The sequence below is a fragment of the Numida meleagris genome, chromosome 1 (genome assembly GCF_002078875.1).
Source record: "Numida meleagris isolate 19003 breed g44 Domestic line chromosome 1, NumMel1.0, whole genome shotgun sequence".
NCBI lineage: Eukaryota > Metazoa > Chordata > Aves > Galliformes > Numididae > Numida > Numida meleagris.
This window is the reverse complement of record NC_034409.1, coordinates 30,762,405-30,783,045: the sequence shown is the minus strand read 5'-3', so window position 1 is coordinate 30,783,045 and position 20,641 is coordinate 30,762,405. Positions and strand designations below refer to the sequence as shown.

At 38.7% G+C, this 20,641-nt stretch overlaps 1 protein-coding gene across 2 annotated transcripts in view; it reads left to right on the top strand.

Moving 5' to 3' along the window:
• Window positions 1-20,641, top strand: part of NELL2 (neural EGFL like 2) — a 146,212-nt gene that overhangs the window by 11,855 nt on the left and 113,716 nt on the right. For both annotated transcript variants that reach the window (XM_021384993.1, XM_021384992.1), the window contains exon 3: window positions 10,306-10,456. In XM_021384993.1, coding sequence (XP_021240668.1) covers window positions 10,306-10,456 — 151 coding nt within the window. The remainder of the gene's footprint in view (window positions 1-10,305; window positions 10,457-20,641) is intronic.

Sequence of the window (20,641 nt, the reverse complement as noted above, 5' to 3'; positions counted from 1 at the left end):
TCTCTCTCTTGGTGATAGTGCCTTGCATGATGACATAGTTACAATGAAGGAGGTAGTATTTCTCACGAGCAAGGAACAGTGGTTTTCTGTATCATATATGCATTTAAAAATTCCTTATAATACTTTTGTATGGTACTCCCCCCCGTGCTGATGCACACATTACTTATATTTCTTCCAGAAATGTTCAGGAGTGCACACTGACGTTTTCTTTGGCAGTTTGGTGGGAGGTGTTTCAGTAACAATTTTGCACGGTGGGGTCTCTATTGTTTGTTAAGCAAATTAGTAGTTTCAGTCCACTGCTAAGAATACAGACTCGTTATCTGGAGTGCTACAAATGTAAAGTCCGGCTTTTCCTACATTTAAATTTTTCAGCCTTTTTCATCCTTTACTGTTAGAAATATGTTATTGTAGATCCCGTCACTAGAACTTTTACCGTATTTATTTCTCTATTTACTTATTTACATTTTACTTTCTGAGTATAAAAATCAGAAACCCACAAACACAGACCCTACATATTTTTGGAAGTGTCTGCCCAACTAGTTACCATGAAGCTGGGCTGCTTTGCCTCATAGTAAATTGCTCCCACTTGTCATCCCATTGAAAATTCCTTCTTTGCCAAAGAAACCATAGCCAAAGGCAGGGTGAGAGACATCTAACTCTACTAGCATTGTGGTCTGGCAAATTAAGTCCTAGATCAAAAGAGAACTTTGATATCTCGTCCCAGTGTTCGAATGGATTTTTATAGTGATGTAAATTTGGTGGCTGGATTTATTTATTTGTTTTGGAAGAATCTACTAACCAGGCAAAGCTGGTGTGGTTGCTTACATTGTGCTGTTGGCACACTGAAGCTCACTGCCATTTAAACATTTCTCTGACTTTTATCTAGGTGAGGAATCCTCCTGAGCAGCTGCACTATTAATTTGACAGCTTCAGAGCAGCAGTTGGATTCTGCTTGTGTAGTAGGTGGCTGGGGTTGAAGGAAGGATCCATGTTCACCATTCTGCAACAAGATATGGGTGTACAACAAAGAACTGTTTCATAGCCCATATTCTAAGATCATCTCAGGGGTTTGGCCACAATTGAAATAACTGTGCTTCAGTGGGTAGCATAGTACAATTGTTTTGTAGACACCCAAGGATGCAAAAGAGACAATTTTAGCAGGGGAAGTCAGTGATCAGGCTATGGGATGGTAAGCTCAGCGCTATAGAAAGATTCAGCTTGATATGACTTTGCTGCCTAGAAATGGCCAGTGAGTAAGCTCAGAGGCTTAACCCAGCTACTAGTATAAGCACTCTCAAACAAGAATTGAGTAGTCTCTCTTGCAGAATGATTCTAGACAGAAGCAGATTTTTGGTGGTATTACTGTCAACTTACAGTGAACGCATAACATACTGTAGCCATAGTTTGCCCCAGACAGTCTTGTATTTGCAAAGTCTTTCCTAAAGAGACATCCAAGTCAGTATCAAGAGCAGGCAGGAATGATTGAGGGCTGGTGGCCCATTCCATCATATCAGGTAGTGGGCTTTCCCCCATATTAAATATGTTCAGTTTTCATTGCATTTTGCATAGTGGATATATATTTTTTAATTGTTCCTTTAACTTAAAAAAACAAACAGGAAAAAATACAAAACAAGCAAAAATTGCCTGGGGACTTTGACCATAGAGAAAAAATCACAAGCAAAGGTCTTTGAATGAAATCATGATTACTTGTATAAATGAACAAACAACTTCGGATTACACAAGCAAGTTAGGTGCTTGATAGTGGTTTGGTTATTTGAGATCAGGAACACTGCAGTTGCATTCAAGCTTATATGTCCAGGCTCTGTGTACCTTTTTCCCCATCTCATCCCAGAGTACATTTGTGTTCTCAGCTTTGCCAAAAAGGCTTTAGACACACAAGTATGTAGCTTGTAGGTGAGTCAGAGTTTTGGCCAGAAGTGATATGAATAACACTTATTGAGGATATCAGTATGAACAGTCAAAATAAGTGGGAGAAAACCATGTGTGTTCAGAAACAGGTCCTACTATTCTCCTACATCAGTCTGTTGTGACTTGTGGGTCCTGGCATGTGTACCATAGATCTGCCTGTTTGAAGCTGAAGGAAAGCCCTTGCTGGGTGACTTACCAAAGCTGTGGCTGACATTCAGAATAGAGAAAACTGCAAAGCAAAGGCAATTGGGCTCTTGCCAAATGCTGCAAGAACAAGCTGTGACATTTTTCCCCTTGTTTTTATTTAATGTAATGATTTGGCTTCAGTTGAGTTTTTATGTCAATTGTTTAGCTTCGTTTTAAGCGCATTTTTCCTTCCACTTTTCTCCTTCCCATCATCTGCAGTTCTTTCTGCCGACATTTTTGTTGAGCCGTCTCTGCAATGGAGATGAGAAGGGAGACATGTTGATGGTGATAAATGCAGTGGTATCTAAATTTCGCAGGTAGATGCAGTCTGTGGAGAATCCCAAATCCTGATCATTCAGGATCATCATGCCAGCCTGGGATATTTACTAGATTCCTCCATTCATGAGTTTTTGTGCTGCTGAGACTAGATTGCAGCTAGTTTATAAGGAGCACCCAGATGCTTGAAGTTCTATACATACTTGATTGGATTCTGACATACAACTAGACTATAGTCACAGTGTTCACCAAAACTTGGCAACCTGGAAGTGTCATGCACCCTCTTTGGGACTGGCCCCAGTGGGAGTCTTACCGGGCCAGTGCTCACCCCCTATCTTTTAGTCTTTCAAAGTTGGGATGGAACTGCAGCACCTCCTCCTAAAAAGTCACAGAGCTCCTTCCTAGGGCATGACAGAAACAAAATTAGGTTCTTGTGATTTTGGAAAATTGCAGCTGTTTCTGTCTTGCTGTTCTTTTTGAAACAATTTGGTACGCAAAAGGGAGGGATGAGCAAGTGTGTAGGAAAACTGTGTTGATCTTAGGGGTGTTTTCTAGTCCAAATGATTCTATAGCTCAAAATGGTTTATCAACTGTTATCTTATTATCAGTTCAAAGAGTTAGGTACACACACACACAACACGAGGACTGCTCCAAAAGTAATGCCTCCTATTTTATTGTGTTGGCCCATGATGTCAGAGGGGAGTACTGGTGGTATGACAGTAGAGGTAGAACTTTCCCACCAATATTCTGTTACAGTTTGTTGCTGTGTGACAGATGGCAGCAGAAGGGCAGTCTGACAAAATGGTGTCTGACGTGGAAGTGCATATGAGCCAAAGGTGCAGAATTGCATCCATTGACATTCATTGATGTTTGCTGAATGTTTATGGAGATCAAACAGTGGATGTGAGCACAGCAAGGTGGTGGGTGGTGAGTTTCAGCAGTAGTGACAGCAACATGAAAGACAAGTCACATTCTGGATGCCCTTGCACAGCTGTCACATCATGAAATGTTGTGACAGCTTATCTGTGCAAATTGGCAGATTATGACCAGAGAGCTGTGTATAGGGCTGAATATTGTCTTCAGTGCATCAGAAATGATGGTGGCAGTGCTGGGATATCACAAAGTTTGCTCCAGGTGTGTCCCATGAATGCTCACACAGAAACAGAAAGAACAATGTATGCAAGTTGTTCAGGACCTACTGAACCAGGCTGAAGGGGACAATTTCCTGAATCACATCATAACTGGTGATGAGATGTGGTGTCACTACAAACTGGAGTCATAACAGCAGTCCCTGCAGTGGCAGTGTGTAAATTCCCCATCAAAAAAAAAAAGTTCAGGACACAGCCCTCAGTGGATGAAGTGATGTGCACTGTATTTTGGGATAGGAAAGGGGTGATCCTTCTGGATTTCCTGGAACTCAGGCAAACCATCAACTCTGACAGCTATATTGTGATGCTGACAAAGCTGAAGGCTCAAACTTCCTGAGTCAGGCCAGAGAAGAGGATGACCATTCTTTTGCAACACAATAACACCAGGCCCTGTACCAGTTTGAGGATCATGGAGCACACTGCCAAACTTCGCTAGACTGTCCTACCACACCCACTATATAGTCCAGATTTGGTGCCTTTTGACTTCTATCTGTTTGGGCCAATGAAAGATGAACTGTGTGGGCAACATTTTCCTTGCAACAGTGCCATCATAGCAGCTGTGAAACAGTGGGTCACCTCTATTAGTGCAGATTCTTGTGAGTGTGGCATGCAGGCTCTTATTCATTGCTGACAAAAATGTGTAGCTAATGGTGGTGACAGTGTTGAAAAATAGCATTTGGTAGCTGAGAATTTGCTCTGTCAAATAGTGTCATTGTGCTCTTTGCATTTGTTGTAGATTCAGTGGAAATAAATAGGAGGCATTACTGTTGGAGTGATCTACATGTGTACGTACACACACAAAAGCTAAACTAATCAACATTCCCAAAGAACTCTCTAAACTGTATTACACTATTGTGGGGTTTTGGCCTAATAAACATTGTTTTTCTTCTTTCTGTCTTCAGTTTTCATTATAGTCATTGTAAGAGGAATGCAGCTCATGAATTTGCATACCCTGTGCTCCACTTAAAAACCCATTGTACCCTTTCAACCTTGTAAAGATTCTGCTTTGGGACTGGCTTCGCATTCTGCCTCATTTGCTGAGAGTAGCTTAGCCTGCATCGGTTACTTAAGTAAAGGAAAAATGTAAGGTAAACAGTATGAGATATTGTTGCCCCTTGTATGCTGCATGAAATCCACAGTTGAGAAAAAGATTAGCCAAAAATTTTAATAAAGAGAAGTGATACAATGTGAATTTAAACTTGTGATGCTGATCTCAATTGTGTAGGAATATGAAACAAAATTGAGCTGGCTTTATTATATTTTTGAGAGTGTTCATAGCCTGCAGCACTTCTGCATTTTCTCACAAATGAGTAGAATTAAATTTGGGTAGTTCAGCAAACCTACAGTCAGATGCAGAATTGATTTATAGATGCTGCTATTAAAAGCTGATTATGTGTACACAAAACAAACTGTGGAGCTCCATTAATTAGAAAGCCTCCTTCAAAGGCTCTTGTATAGGAGTTTGTTTTATAATTTAGCTCATCCTGTATGTTTAGCTTTAGATGCACTTCAGAAACTGAAGAGCCTACCCTTTGCTAAGACAAGCTATCCATTCCATTTAATAACTGTTTTTAATGTGAACTGGAAAACATCTGTAATGAATGGCTTGAATCTTACACCTATCTGAATGTAGTCTTTTACTATGCATTTTGATAGACTGCTGATAGTTTGTATGGAAGTTTTCCTGCTTACCTTTAGTAACTTGCTCCCGGTTGTTTCCAACACTTTTTTTAGAAAGTGGGGAAGGCTGGGTTGGTTTTAGCTGGATCATTTCCTGATATGATTCTACATGTGTTGCATGAATGTAATTGTCAACATGAAGTAATTAAAGCTTCCATCTCTTTCTGCTGCACCAGTTTAGACTGGTGATAGTGCCTTTGGACCTGTGGAGTAAGTACTGTCAAAAGTTAGACTTTCTGTCTTGGATATACTGTAGTAACTGACATCCCATGAACATGACTGTAATGACAATGTCTACACTTTACACCTTCAGGAAAACCTTGTATGACTTTGGTGTTTGCAAAAGCTCTGAGTACTGTCATATGTGAGAAGGAAATGTGTCCTTCTAGATACGACTATTGTTGCAAACTCAGAGTAGAGGCAGTCGCTAGGTTTGTCTCCTGAATGGCTGAGTTTTTGCAGGCTCTACAGCCAGTGGTTCTTTTCATGAAGTGTTAGATTGCTTCACAATGTCAGATCTTAAAAGACTTGGCTTGCTGTTTCTGTGGCCAGCTAATCACCTCCCAGCTGTCTGTTCTAGCTGAAGATCAACTACCTCCTACTGCTTGTTTGCATCCTTTCTAGGACTGCAAACTCTCCTCAATTATTGCATGCAAACCTAGCTGAATTAACTCTAGTTAATCCTCAGGTGATCAGTTCTGCTGGATCTGTAAATCATTATTATTGCCTACCATGGTATGTGAATGTCGCATGTTAATCCTCCTTTCCCCCAGTCTATTGTAATGTTTTCAGAATTTTTGTTAACTCGCATGCCTCAGATCAGCTATACATGTCACCATGTAAGCATTATTATTCATTCTAAAGGCATTTTCATGGTATAATCTTCAAATAGACCAACAACTGTTTTGAGATTGGATTTTTTTTTTCTTACATTTCACTCACTTTTCTAGAAATTAAAAACAGAGTGTTAACAATATAGGTTAATGAGTTGTTATGCTGTGGTCAAACCAAACAAATGAAATATTCCAGGAAGGAAAAAATAACACATAAATAACAGACTAGAGACAAAATTATCATTCACACGAATAGTTCTCTCCATATTTTTGCACTCTAATATCAAAATATTTAGGCCACTGTTTTTGCGTATTAAAAATGCTCAAAGCATGTGGTTTTTATGCAACTTTTGACAAACCACAAATTATTACCTGAGATGTACCAGCTTGATTTTCCAAGCTATTATGGAAGAAGTCCAGCTCCAGAAAAGTATTTCCCTTCAGTCTTAAAATGATTAGTAGAAGCTAAATGTCAAGACCAATCTTGAATCTGTATTTATTGAGCACCGTTGGTGATCTATCAAGCAAATACCACTAGTATTCCAAGGTAATTGGAATGAGGGATTTGCACTGTTGTGTTGGTGTAAAAAGACTGTTCAAGGACCTTTCAGTGGTCTTTTTTCAAGAAATCCACCTGGTGCCTGCACTGAGCAAAGGATGCTGTGCTTATCAGAGAAGCAATAATTCAAAAATTGCAAGCTGTTTGGTACAGTAAGTGTGAACTGACCTGTGTGCAATACCGACACTGAACGGCCATGAGTTTGGGCAGGTAATGTGGCAATAATCTTAACAGATAGGCATCCAGCCTGATCTAACCAGGTCTTGATGATTTTGTCTGTTTTTGAGAGGGTAATCTAAGCCACAATGAGAGGATAGAGTACCCAAGTATGGTTTTATAGAAATAAAAGAATGGAAAGCTCTAATTCAGCCTAATGGTGGGGTAATTATTCACAGGGGTGACATGAGTAGACCTCACAAAAGATTCCTCTCTTGCTGATGCAGAGGGATCTCTGCTTTTCCCGTCTCTCTCAGCGTAGCAATGAGGAATGGGAGGACTGCAGACTGCTCCATGTAACTGCCGGGGTTTGTTTCCTTGCTACAGCACAGACTGTTGCTAGCAAAATGCATTCCTAGTAACTCCAGTTAAAATAAAGTGTGTGTTTCTGAGGAAGATAGTAATTTGTGTGCAGATGGAACTGGCCTCGTGTAATGGAAACTATACTATGCATACACTTTATTTCACCTGTTGCTAATGAGAATATTATTTGGATTTGGTAGAAATTAATATTGTTAATATTTCTTTCAAACGTTAAAGTTGTGGATTTTATTTTTGTTAAGCAAGCATAGTCTGTGTGGGCCATTTTCTACTTTCAGCATAGAGCATTTATGACTCTGCTGGTAGGGTGTGATATAAGTTAAAAGTAGGAACAATGCAGAGGGATAAAACTGTAACTGGGGCAGAGACATCCTGGCTTCTTTCAGGATTCAGATCAGTGCAGAGTAATCCCAGATCCTTGGAAGAAGGATTTCTGCATTTCTCATCTTCCCTCATACTGACACTTCATTGTCTTGAGGAAATCTGAAAGAAATCATTTGGAGACAATGGAAGCAGAGAGACAACAGTCAGGGAATTCTCCACAATTTTGCTATTTCATGCAATTCTGACATTTTCTTTTTTGACTTGACATTTTTTCCTCCAGCCCTCTTCCTTTCTCCTCCTATTCTAACCTCCCTTTCTTCCTATGAAACTCACATTTGATGTGTATACCTCCTACTACCATGGTAAGCCGTAAACATTGTGTCCAATTCCAGTACATATCCATGGAAATTAATAGTATCTATTCAGTGCCTTTATATACTCCTGTGAGCTCACTTTCTAAATTAGAGTAAGACTTAACATGACCAGACACGAAAGCTATTGAATGAAAGACCTGTGCAGCTTCTTCACTATCATGTTTGTGCAGACTTGTGCTTATCATCTCTAACTGGTAGGGAGGTGGGAGTTGATGATGTAGAAATCATCTTCAAAGCCCTTTTTCTCCACCCTCCCTCTTAGTAACTCTTGCAGTGTGCCTGGCAAGGGAGAATAAACCCGAATTAACCTTGCTGAAAAAATGTAGGGCTTTCATGGTGAATACTAAATAAGCTTGGTTTCTGTAATTCCACCATCTGTGAAAGCCAAGCAAAATATCTCTACCAAGGAAGTTTGAAAGATAAGAGGTTGGTGGTGGGACAAGAGCATTGTTGGATGTATAGTAACAATGATTAAGATGTAAGTGAGAAGATTTTACACATTCCAGTAGTCTTGGATCAATCTGGGTTTGGTTCTGCCACTGTTATTTACTTTTAAGTTGCATGGATCATCCTGACAGAGAGTTTGGTGACTGCAAGCCCTTCAGGCAGAGACTGCTCCTCAGGGCAGAGACTCTTGATTATGCACACAAACACTTAAATATAGTTTTGTTACACCTCATTGCATCTTCTGTCATTAGTCAGAAAGGCTGACTATGTGGATGTGCTTTGCATCTAGGAATTTGATTCTGCAGGCACCTAAGTAGGTTTCACATCTGCATTTTCTTGTTTTCTTCTGTACTTTGATAGGAAAGCTGCTGATAAGAGCAGCAGTGCATGAGGAGCTTGTGATCGTGATTAGAGAATGTGTTTCTTCTGTGTCCTTCTTCTGCTCGGTCTGCTGGGAATAGGTTGTTTATATTGCTGGAAATTGTTAATGCGGTTAAACTATCTTCCAGCATGCAAACCTATGTCATTCCACTCTGTTAGTGTCCCTTGGCTATAAATGAATGCTTTGATGTAATTGTATTTGAGTTGCTTTATGATTTATTAACAATTCCATTAAAATACCATGGATGTCTGCTACAGGGAGAGAGTTATGCAACCCACAGTAGAAAAGATGTGAAATTTCAAAGTTTCGCAAAAATGCTTTAAAGAATCTTTTCTTTATCTTTGATTTTTTTTTTTTTTTTGTATTCCCCTCTGCAAAGAAAACAGAATCAAATGCAGAGCTTGGTGTGACACTGTACAAGAGCTCGCTTAGGACTTTGGGGTTGTACAGACTGTTATATTTCTTAAACACATTAAAAATATTCTCTTTCATAAACCACATTAAAATGTTTGCTGTTAATACCATTTCTCAAGTGGTATTTCTATAGTACAGCTTGCAGTGTAAACCACTTTCTTAGAGCAGTGATGTCAGCTTACTTGAGAGCTCAGCTTCAGCTCTGCCAAAGGAGATCAGTGTTTCCATTGCAGTCAGCTCTCTGCTGCAGTTGCTGTCCCTGAATTAGTGTCCCTGACTTAGAGCAGAATGGCTAAACTGTAATGACAAGAAGCTTGTGAATTGATTTAGTTTTTACACAGTTGATTACACACTCTAATGAATTGATTTTATGCATTAAATACATATATTATTTTTTTTCCAGTATAATGTATTAATGGAAAACCTTGGGAATTGTTTTTCTAACATTTTAACATCTTATTTTGTAAATTATCTCTCCAGGGGTCTTAAAGTTGAGCCTTTATTTTTAAGCATGTTACGCAAATTCAGCAGAAACATTGCTTCAGCCTTGGTTATATTTGGGCTTTTAAAAGCAAAATCTTTCGTGTGGGTGTGCAGTTACTCTATGAAATGCTGAAGATGCCCTGTACAAGAAGCAGCAGTAACATACTTGCACAACTGGAGTATACAGTGATTAATTAGCAGCAATACATTTTGAAAAAGGATGAGTGTGTAATTTCATTTATAACGCTTAAAACTGAGTAAATTTTCCCCCAAAGTAGGTTTTTTTTTCCTAAAAAGTCATAGAAAAGAAATTCAGGTTGCACTTCACAATTTAGGCTCATATCCAATGTTGTCACTCAGTGCTCGATTGCGAGTAAGTCCTCATTTTGGATATCAAAGTACCATCTGGTGATCCATGGAGTCAGAAAAGGAATCATGAACCCATGGTGATAAAAATCCACTGCAAAATCATCACCAACAAAAAAACCCCAAACCCCTCACCAAGAATAGAATGGGTGTCCTAGAAAATGTGTACACTTATGTTGAAATGGCTCTCATTTCATGTAAGAGCTGGTGTTTAAAATACTTTTATTTCTGCTCTTGCCTAGCTGTTCACTGTGCTGCTCAGATCTAGCTTGTTATTTTTGTAAGCTTTTTGAGCTGAGATTGTAAAGTAAAATAAGATTTTATACTGAATGGGTTCTTTTTTCTGTGTTTTTTTTTTTTTTCTCAGATACTTCAAGAAGTGTAAAGGCGTCTCCAGAAACAGCTGAAATCTTTTTTCAGAAGTTGAGAAATAAATATGAATTCACAATCCTGGTGACCTTAAAACAAGCCCATTTAAATTCAGGGGTTATTTTCTCTATTCATCATTTAGATCACAGGTAAGTATAACTAGCTGTATGCTAGCTAGTGGAAGTATGTGTATTCATACAGTCAAAAATTGTACAAAAATTAAGGGAATATTGTTGTATGACAGGCTATGTATATATATATATATATAGTCTGGATAGGTATATTGTGTAGACTCATAAAAATTCACAAGTTCAAATCTGCCAATGGAAAGTGGAACAGATGCCACTCTTCAAATGTCTCTTGCCACTAAGGGCATGGAAAGCCAGTTCTCTCTTGTTGACCATAACCATGAGGACCAGATGCTCAGCTGGTGTGAAACTCACATCTGCACAGCCACAGTGATTCACAAAGCCTGATCCTATACATCTGCTTCTTCACCAATTATTTTTTTTACACTGTGGGCAGTAAAAAATAAATGAAGAGTTCCTGTTATAGGCTTATGCCCATAACAAATGGCAGAGCACTTGACTCAGAGTAGTGTCGGCTTTAAATAACAAAATGAAATGACGCTGAGCATTTGAGGATTATTTCTTTGATAGGATAACGACCAGTGGAGGAGTAGGATTTCTTTACATTTCTGTCCAAGTAATGGCTAATAAAGATAACCTCCCTATGATTCTGTGACAGAAATAAAGGAGTTATAAAATGTGCACCTCTTAAGCAGTCATCAGCACTAGCAACAGATGATCTCTGCTTTAGGTTCAGAATCCTTTTTATTTTTATGTGTACAATCTTATAATTCTTTCTTGTTGATCTCTCCTCAGTGTTGAAATAAAATATAAGATAAAGATGGATGTTCGAGCAGAGCAAAATACCTGCTTTTATTTATTTATTTATTAAGTGTACAATTTTTTTATTAGCAGGTGGAGAATCAGTTACTTTGTGCTGGAAAGTGGTCCAGCTGTACTTTCATTCACGTTTCCCAGAGGTCCCATCTTCTGCAACTCACTTGTCTAAAAAAAGAAAGAAAAAAGAAAGGGAAAATAAGAAAAGGAAAATGTTCTTAAGGGTCACAGTGCCAAGCTTATAGAAATATCTTTAACATTGCAAGGGGGTGTTTGAATGCCTCCTGCATGATGCTTATTGAAATTGCATCACAGGTGCCAAGTGAGTTCTCTGCTAGTTGTTACTTACCTCTCACCCGCAAGAGCTAGCATTGCCCAATGGGCAGGATTGGGCAGCTGGGAATAGCAAGTTTTTAATTCAGATTTTACCACCATAAGTGTAGATCACCCCAGATGGACAAGTTTATTTTGGCACAAATGAGGAACTCAGTGTGCAGGGCCAGCTGTGCCCTAAGCTTGTTTCTACATTTACAAGAATGGGGATTGGTTGTGCTGCTGATAGGACTAACATAAATAAAGTTGAAATTTCAAAATGAGAAACAAAACTTTAATGTGCCAGAATAGCTGCAGAGGTGGGGAAAGACGTCACCACTCTGAAACATGGTGAGTTTGGAAAAAAGAGTGAAAATTGACCTGAGAGTAAAGAAGTGACTTTCAGTTACAACTGGTTTCTCACTGTTGCTGTTAAGCATCATCCAGAAGATGGATGCTGCCAGAGGGAAGGATCCTGCCTTGTATTCGTTATGGTTTATGGGCCCTAAACTGGTAACTGACTGCTCTTTGAATCTGGACAGGGATAAAATACAAAGTTCCAGTGTTCAGATTTCCTTATATTACATTAACAAATGGAGTTTTCTACCATCCTTTCTCTGTCTGTATCATATTCAAGTGTCTGATTGGGGTGACAACATGCTCCAGGACTAGCCAGACCAAGCTCTTGATGGTAAACAAGTTCTCAAGTGCTTGAGAACAAGTTCACAGTGTACTGGCTGAGTGTTTTTAGGTCTATGTTTTGGAATGGACACAAGCTGCTCCTTACTGCAGGCTGCTCTGCTCCTGCCAAGGGAGCTGCAGAGGTGGGCAAAGAGATCGCCAACATGAAACTCAGTGTTTGGAAAAGAGAGTAAGCATAGCCTTTCTGAAAGAAGGCAGTGTTTGCTGTAGAGCCTTTCCTCCTCCCAGGAATGGCATGAAGAAAGAGAAGATTAAAAAAATTTGTAGTGTGTAACTGAGCCAAACTTGACCAATATTCACTTGGATGGTGGTCAACTGGGAGGAAACTGCTGGTTCATGAACACAAAGATTGTGATAGTAAGGTACAAAGAATATGTGTGATGAACTTTCATTGAAGGGTTGCAGAAGAATGTGAGGTATTGTTTGAGGAAATGTTTAGTCCTTGAAGTGAGTAAGACTGAACAAAAGGACCAGCACTGCTCTTCTGGTACCAAGAATACGTTAAATTGATTTTGTCCAGCCACAGCAAAGAAAAGTAAAGGTTAAAGCTGTGCTGACTTGCAGGTCATGTGGCCATGCAAACATATTGCTTCTTATCTAATTTGCATCTGGTTCAACCATGTCATCTGCTTACACCCATGTAAAATATGGTTATAAAAGGCTAACAAGCGGGACTCTGAAAATCCAATTACTTTATATTGGCATACTTTTAGGGATGAGTAGTTAGGGGTTTTTTGTTGTTTTTTAACATATTGGCAGCACAATTTTGATATGAATTTTCTCTCAAAACTTAAATATTTACAAGTTTTGTTGTTACATCTCTGTCTTCTTTTGTTTATCTGCATCTTGGAATTTCAAATGTCTAAGTACAATGGAAAGCAAGAAGCCTGCATTTTTCAAGGGTACTGGCTGAAATCAGGTCTGCATCTTGCGGGTGTTTTAACTGCAGATACATTGCTGAGCAGTTTTAGCCCTTTTGCTCTTAACCATGGAAACTTTTAATACCCTGATTCCAAATTTGTTACTTTATAATGAAAACTGCATATAATGCATCTTGCTGAAAAAACTTCCTATTGACATTGGTAACCAGTGTGCCCTCTGTATCTTCTTGCATCTTAAGTGATGCCTAGCATTTGTTCACAAAATTTCTGTAGGGGTATATGCTCTATGTTTGTTTTTGGTGTCTCCTTACAAGAATAATCAAAGAGGAAGAAAAAAGTCTTATAGATTATTTATCTCCATGTGCATATTTCATAGCTTTCCTGCAGAGAATATTAGGTCATCTAATGAAAAAAAAAAAAAAAAAAAAACACCCTGAATTTGTTTTAACCTTATAGTTCTAATCTCTAGGGAAAAGAAAATCAAAATGTTGTTTAAAAATTGGAAAAGGTATGTTTGTTTGTTCAGTGGTTCAGGAAATACTTTACATATTTTTGAAAGTGAGAGTAAAAACTCATCCTTTTTGCATGGGTCTGGGCACTTCAGACCACGTGTGCTAACTTGCAACCACTGAGGATAAATTACAGTTCCAAATTCAAGTTACTTTTTAGATTTCATATTTTTCTTTAAAATGACATACTTGAGATAATTTTTCTGATTCAGAAAATGGATGGATCATAAACTGTATGTATAAATTTTCCTTTCAAATTTGCTCATATTCTTCTATAGAGATTATCTTTTTTCCCCCACTGTTCAGAGCAGCTGAAGAGTTCCGGTGGTGGTGGTTTTGGGGTACAGACTGGAAAGGATCCTTTCAAGAAAATTATTGTGTTGTCAGTGAATCCGAATTGCACATCTGTGATTGTTCAGATGGGCTTCAGGCAGCTAAAAATGTATTGCTGGGCACAGCGGTGTATTGCATATATCTGAAAGACAGAAGTTACAAATGTTTAATTAACTTGAGAAGATCACCTTGACTACACAGACTGCCCTGTCTAAAATGGTTTGTACTTTACAGCAACATGATAAATATTTTGAATGCCGTTAATGAAGTGATGCCTTAAGTCTGAGTGGAAGCACTGTTAAACACTGATCGCTCTGTGCTTATCCTCAGCTTTCACTTTAAGCACTATTAGCCTCCTAACTTCACTTCTGAATTCATCTGAGCTTCATGATGAAAAAACCAGCAGAGATAACTTTTATCTGCGACAGAGCTTTAATATATGTCAGACATCCCTATTCTGTTGTATATTTTCATTTAACGGGCACTAGTGGAGCAATGTAATAAAGCTTTTTCCTTCCTTCGTGGTTAGATGCCTTTACACAACTGATGTTATATCCATATCTCTTGAAGTTCTGTATATTAGCGCCCTTAAATGATGAAATCATTGGATTGCAGTTTAACCATTCTTTCCTTCAGTTAATGTTTTTGTAACCTGAAGCAAAATACTGAAATCAATAGTATATTGTGGACAGAAATTTCCTAGACTTCATTGTATCTCTCTACTAATTTATTCAATTTTTGCCTTACATGGTAGTTATTTTCACTGCTGCTCAAGTCTTGTGATTATCTGCCCTCAAATACGATGCACTGTACAGTAGTGCGAGACCTCTTTCAGTATCTGGAGGAAATTATCTGACACAATTTCTCTGTTATGCATTTATCCATAGAAGGAGATAGGATGCCAGAGGTGAAAACTCTTGATGCATGAATTTTGCTGCATCTTTTGACTATTTTACTAAAATAGTAGTGGAACAGTATATTCTCTGATTTTGATGTATGAGTGTCTGTACTTCTGGATTGCAGTATTAAGTCTCTTCTTTCTGACATCACAAGATTTGAGGCAAACACATTACCCTGAGAAAAGCTTTCAATATTTACTGCTTAAACCAACAGTGTAGAGTTACATTTGGTTTTATTGGAGTTATTTTATATAATAAAATTTATAATAATAATATATTATTACCGTGGTTTTATTGGAGGGATATTTCCCCCTCCCATCACTAAAATACATATTAGGTAAGAATAACATGGGATTAATTTTCAAATATTAAGCTGTGTATGGCTTTTCCTTACGCCAAAATAAGTGCTAGTTTGTTTCAGCTTTTTAAACCGCTTTGCTGATGTAATGGGCTTTGCCGGATGCATGGAGGGTTATAATATTCTGGTTTTTGTTTTGTTTTCTTTCTTATATTTTTTTGGTAGAAAATCTTTGTTTCTTACAAAGAGTAAATCTCTGTTTCTTACTATTCTGATAATAATCACGAACCCTTTACAATTTGTTTGTAACAATCAGTGTCTTTTGAGCTGACTTCCTCTAGCAATTTAAAACTTCTCTGGGGTCGGTCTTTTTTTCTTTTGATGAAGTTTGTATGTTTCACCAACGGTTTCAAAAAATGGTGTTTTCTTTCAGTCATTCTGTATTATAGTATTCAAGAAGATCCTAGAAGTCATATGTAAGATTCCTTATGTAGTTAGAGACTGCTTGGCTAGGCTTTTTCCACTACCCAAAAGAGAAAGATTCCATGCTTCTTTTTATTTGGGAAATTAACTAATATCCTTGAATGTATGGTTGGATGGAGATATTTGTAAAGCAGTAGTGTTATGCTGAGTTTAATCTCCTCACAGCACTGGGAGTGCTGTTTCTTTAAGTGTTGGTGGATTGATGCCTTGCACTGTTGCTTGTTTTTTGTTCAGTACAGCTTTTGCGTCCTGTCAAAAAAGAAAAAGGAAGAACGTCACAAACAGAATGTAAATTCTTCTCAGTAATGAATGCTCACATCTTAAAAGAAACTTTCCTGTAACCTTTATTACGTCAAGAGAGGTCAGTTGGTCTGCTGATGTAAATCATTGCAGTGCCAAATAACCCAGTGTCATTTGGTGCTGAACTTGTTACAAAAAGCTCCTACGAGCCTGGATCCTGTAGTATGAATTCAGACTAGTGACAGGTCTACTTGAATAAGAGACAAAAGATTTGTTTCTACTTATCTACTGATGAATACCACCAAAAGTGTTGACATGTGAGTTTTGACAGATATCATTATTCTTTGCTGTTTGAAATATATTTGTTTAGAGAAATTCTTTCAAAGAAATCTGTATTCTGTCAGAGTAGGAAAGGGGAGGAGTTAGATTGAATACATATACTTTTATTAGTATATATCAGTGTGTATCAGAAGGTCTGTTGTTTTTGAAGTCTTCTTGCAGCCCATTGAGAGAGGAAGTGGGATGTATGGTTTATTCCATTGCTTTTTTGTTTTTTCTGAAAAAGTTTCTTCCTTCATTGATATTTGGTAGAATAGCTTCAGAAAGACAAAGTAGATGTTAACAGGGCTGTGTGATAGTGAGAGCAGAATGGGAAGAAATATATTGGTAAGTGGGGTTAGTGAGATAGATGGGAGGAGTGAGCGCAATTGCTCAAAGACAAGTATTCTGTTTAAAAAAGTATTTATTGTTTTGGAATTTAATTTGATTTGTATTCACAGCTCAAACTACGACAGCATGGGCAGTGTGCTGTAATACCAGGCCTTAATTTTTGCAATTTCAAGCCAGCAATTTTTGTGAGAATACCTCCTCTCAGAGTCCTCTGGGGAGCCCAGTGCAACCTCAGCTCCTGCTTCTGGCTCCAACATTGTGAGAACACTGCTTAAAATTTTGTTCTTGATGAAGGCCCAGCCTTCCTGGATTGCTTTTCCTTTCAGAACTCCCTCTCAAGGGACTCTGTCACCCAGATCTATCAAAGGAGCATGGCCTGCTGTTGTCCATTCTGCGTAATTGTTAGCATCCTCCTTGGTGTTCTTTTGTCTCCAATTATCACAGACAGTGCCAGAACCTTTGTATCATGATATTATGATTTTCATAAGTAACAGAGACAAGGATTTTATATTCTTCTTATATACATATTCCTCTGTAATTTTATTAGTTTTCCTTTTCTTCTTAGTGTAAATTAAAAAGCCATGAAAACTTGTTTCTACACTATATCTGTAACTGAGAGTAGTAAAAGTTGTTAAAAAAAAAACCACTGTGTAATAAATTCAGACATGATAGCCCTTAGCTTTTAAAACGCTTGTCTACACGCTCTAAACTGAAGTTGATTTTTATTAGTTGCCTGGAGTAAGAGTGAGCAGCTGCAGTGTGCATGTGCTGTGTGAGCTGAGATGTCAAATGAGTGGATGAATTATCAGAGAGCTGGGGTTACTAACACTGACCACTTGCTGAAGGGCCATACCTCCCTCTTCTGAAGGACTGCTACTTCATACACCCAGTTGTTTTGCCTCCCAAATCTCTAGATTTTGGCTGCACATTCTGATTTGAACTTCTGCAGTCTCCATGCGCATCTGGGAGCATGAAGGGCATGTTCGATGCTGACCTCCTGCCCTGGGGCACTCTGCCGGTCTGCTGCTGAGCTGTGCTGGGATCTGCACACAGCGGTTACAACAGATCGGTGCTGGGCAGCAGAGAAATCATCGCTGTTTTCTTTCTCAGCTTTCTCTGGGGCATTTGAGACAAATTCCTTCCTCTTCTGGAAATAGGTTCAGCCTGAGTCAGCACATCAAGAATCGCTGGCTGGCTGGTCTCTATGCAGACTGGCCGGTCTTACTGTGGCCTCGGCTGTTGCCTTTGAAATGACTGCAAGCACAGAGTGCTCTGCTGAGCTGTAACAACCTTTCAGGTTAGCATTTTCTTCTTCGAATGTCAAACATTATAACCCTAATTATATCATCTCCCTGCTAATTTATGTCTGTTCGACACAAAGAATGTGTGGGTTTTAGAGGGTTAACATCAAATAGGCTGATATTGATTAAACAATGATAGGGATCGTGGAAGGAGAAGCAGGTCCTCCTGTCATACTGTTTAGCATAGAATCATAGAATAGCTTGGGTTAGAAGTGACCTTAAAGCTCACGCAGTTCCAACCCCCTGCCATGCGCAGGGCTGCCCCCCACCAGCTCAGGCTGCCCACGGCCCCATCCAACCTGGCCTTGAACACCTCCAGGGGTGGGGCATCCACAGCTTCTCTGGTGAGGCCTGTGCCAGTGCCTCACTGAAACTGAAACAAAGAAAAGAATTTTTCCTTGTTTATCTTTTACTCAAAGAGCCATTCACCTTCCTAGTATAAAAGAGCACCTGGGAGCTGTTGGGAAGCAGCAGTGACATTACTATGCTGAATTTCTTGGCTGATGGCACTGAGATGAGTGGACTGGGCTGCAGTGGTGTAGACAAGAAAGCAGTCATTCAGCTGATGAAGTTCCCTGGAAACTTCAGTAATGAGGTTCTTAGGAAAAGCCTGTAGCGTGGTGCAGTTATTGTTTCTTTGGGGAGTAAGTCCTTTAGGAAACAAGATCACTCACTTCTATCTCTCAGTAGAGTACTAATCCTGAGAATATAGAGAAGTTTAGAATATTTTCCTCACTATAAACAGGTTTTTAACATCCAGAGCTATTTGCTTACACACAACTTACTTCCTCAAATGCTATTCCAAACCCTTGGAAGGTGCGCACCCAGGCGTGCACTGTTGCAGTCTCACAGAACTGAGAGAAGCTTCCCCTTGGGCAGCCTTGGCATTCCCATCCAGACCCTCTCGCTAGAACTGAGGCTGTTTCCATCTTCTGAAGTTTGCTAAATGGAATCAGATCTGTTTAAGTCCCAGAAGTTAAGCAAAAAGAGAAAGGTGGAATATCAAGCACAATTCTTTGTAAAAAAAAACTGAAGTGAAAATGATTCATGTTCAGTTCTCTGTGTTTCTGTGTCTCAGCTTTAGTTCAAGCTGAAGGGAATATTGTTTTGGCTGTCACTGCATTTGCTTTTCTAATCGTCTTCCTGCTGCCTATACAGTATATCAGTCAATGATAAATTAGAATTCTCCTAATGGCTATTAATTTCTTTTTTAATTTTGGTACACATTTCCTCAAATAATCATCATGCCTTCATGAGGTGAAGGCATTTGTTACAGTTTACTAAATGGAATAACTAAAGAGATTGATGTGGATCTCAAAGCAATCAGTTAATCACAGTTGAATCTAAACCAGAAGCGTCCAGAATCTTTACACAGCTTCATACAGGAAGTTTTGTTTGCTTATTGCAGCATCATAGAATATCAGCATCATCTCTCAGCAGTTCTTAATTTCTGAAATTTTACTGCAATGTCTTTTTTATTTAGGGAGTTTATATTTCAGGGGATTTGTATTGGGGATCTCATCATCTCAACTGCATAAGGGGCAACACGAGCATTCGTTTCGTAACTTCTATACCGACTGTGTCTCTGCTTTGTTTCCTGCCTGCCTACTGCATCTCTGTGTTGGCATCAGTTCTGCCATTGACTTTGAAAGAGTAGGAGCTAGCCATTGGCTGGACCATTAGATAATGTTTCAACACATTCATGACTTCCTTTTTCCAAATTTTATCTGCAAGTGGGTGGACTCAGTAAGTTGCTGTAGGAGTCCTGCTCCATAATGTTCCCCTTCTTTGTTAGGTTGAACATGACCTTATTTTTATCCTTGAAGCTTGAGTTATGAAGGAGGTTATTAAGTTGACTGATGCTCTGCCACTATTGCCCATTTTTTTTCCAGCCAGTACTTCAATTAGTTCAAACTTCTTGCCAATGCAAAAACTATTTTTGGGCCATGAGTAGGCAAATGATCGCAGATTATAAAATTTACTGCTGACTATAGTTAACTGCTTTGTTAATATTGGGGAGGAAGAAGAAATTGCCCTTTGCCAGTTCTGCAAAATGATAATTGTTTTTGTGCTGTTGCTAGGCATATTTCACTGTGAAAAATCCTGAAGGAAGGAGAGATGTGCAGTGAGCCCATCCCCCTCCTAGGGATAATGACTATACAAGATGGTTTCGATTTGGTCTCCTCATCTCCACTTTTGAAAACTGTAATCATTTTCTTGTCTGTTCTTTAATATGGATGGCCTATTGAAAGAAACTACATCACCCTAATACACATGCATACACAGATTTACAAACCGCTGCCATGCCTGACTGCAGATGTAACAGCAAAAATATATAAAAATGAATCGCCCATCCTCCTAGTTTTTCAGTATCTCTCTACATACTGTTATTTTCCTTGCTCTTTATCTGTAGGTTGCACATGATTATTAGAGAATCTTCATTTCTGTTTTTCTTTTTTCCTCTTGTTTTAAAAGCATGCTAGGAAAGGACTTTAAAATGAGAAACTTAACATTTGGAAGAGAAATAGTTTGTCGAACTTCTTCCTGAAAGAGTTTCACTATGCAGGAAATAGGTCTGTTTGAGAATGCAGCAAGTTTGATTATGGACTGCTTTTTAAATTGATCTGCGACAGTTTAACCAGCCAAGCCTACATTCTCAATCTGCAAACCTGTTATATGTTGCACTCATCCTGGGGGAACTGCAATACCTTTTTTTAACTCAGTATATACATATTTTTACATACACATACATTCATATAAATGAATGTGTATTTATATACGTACCACAACCACATGTGCATT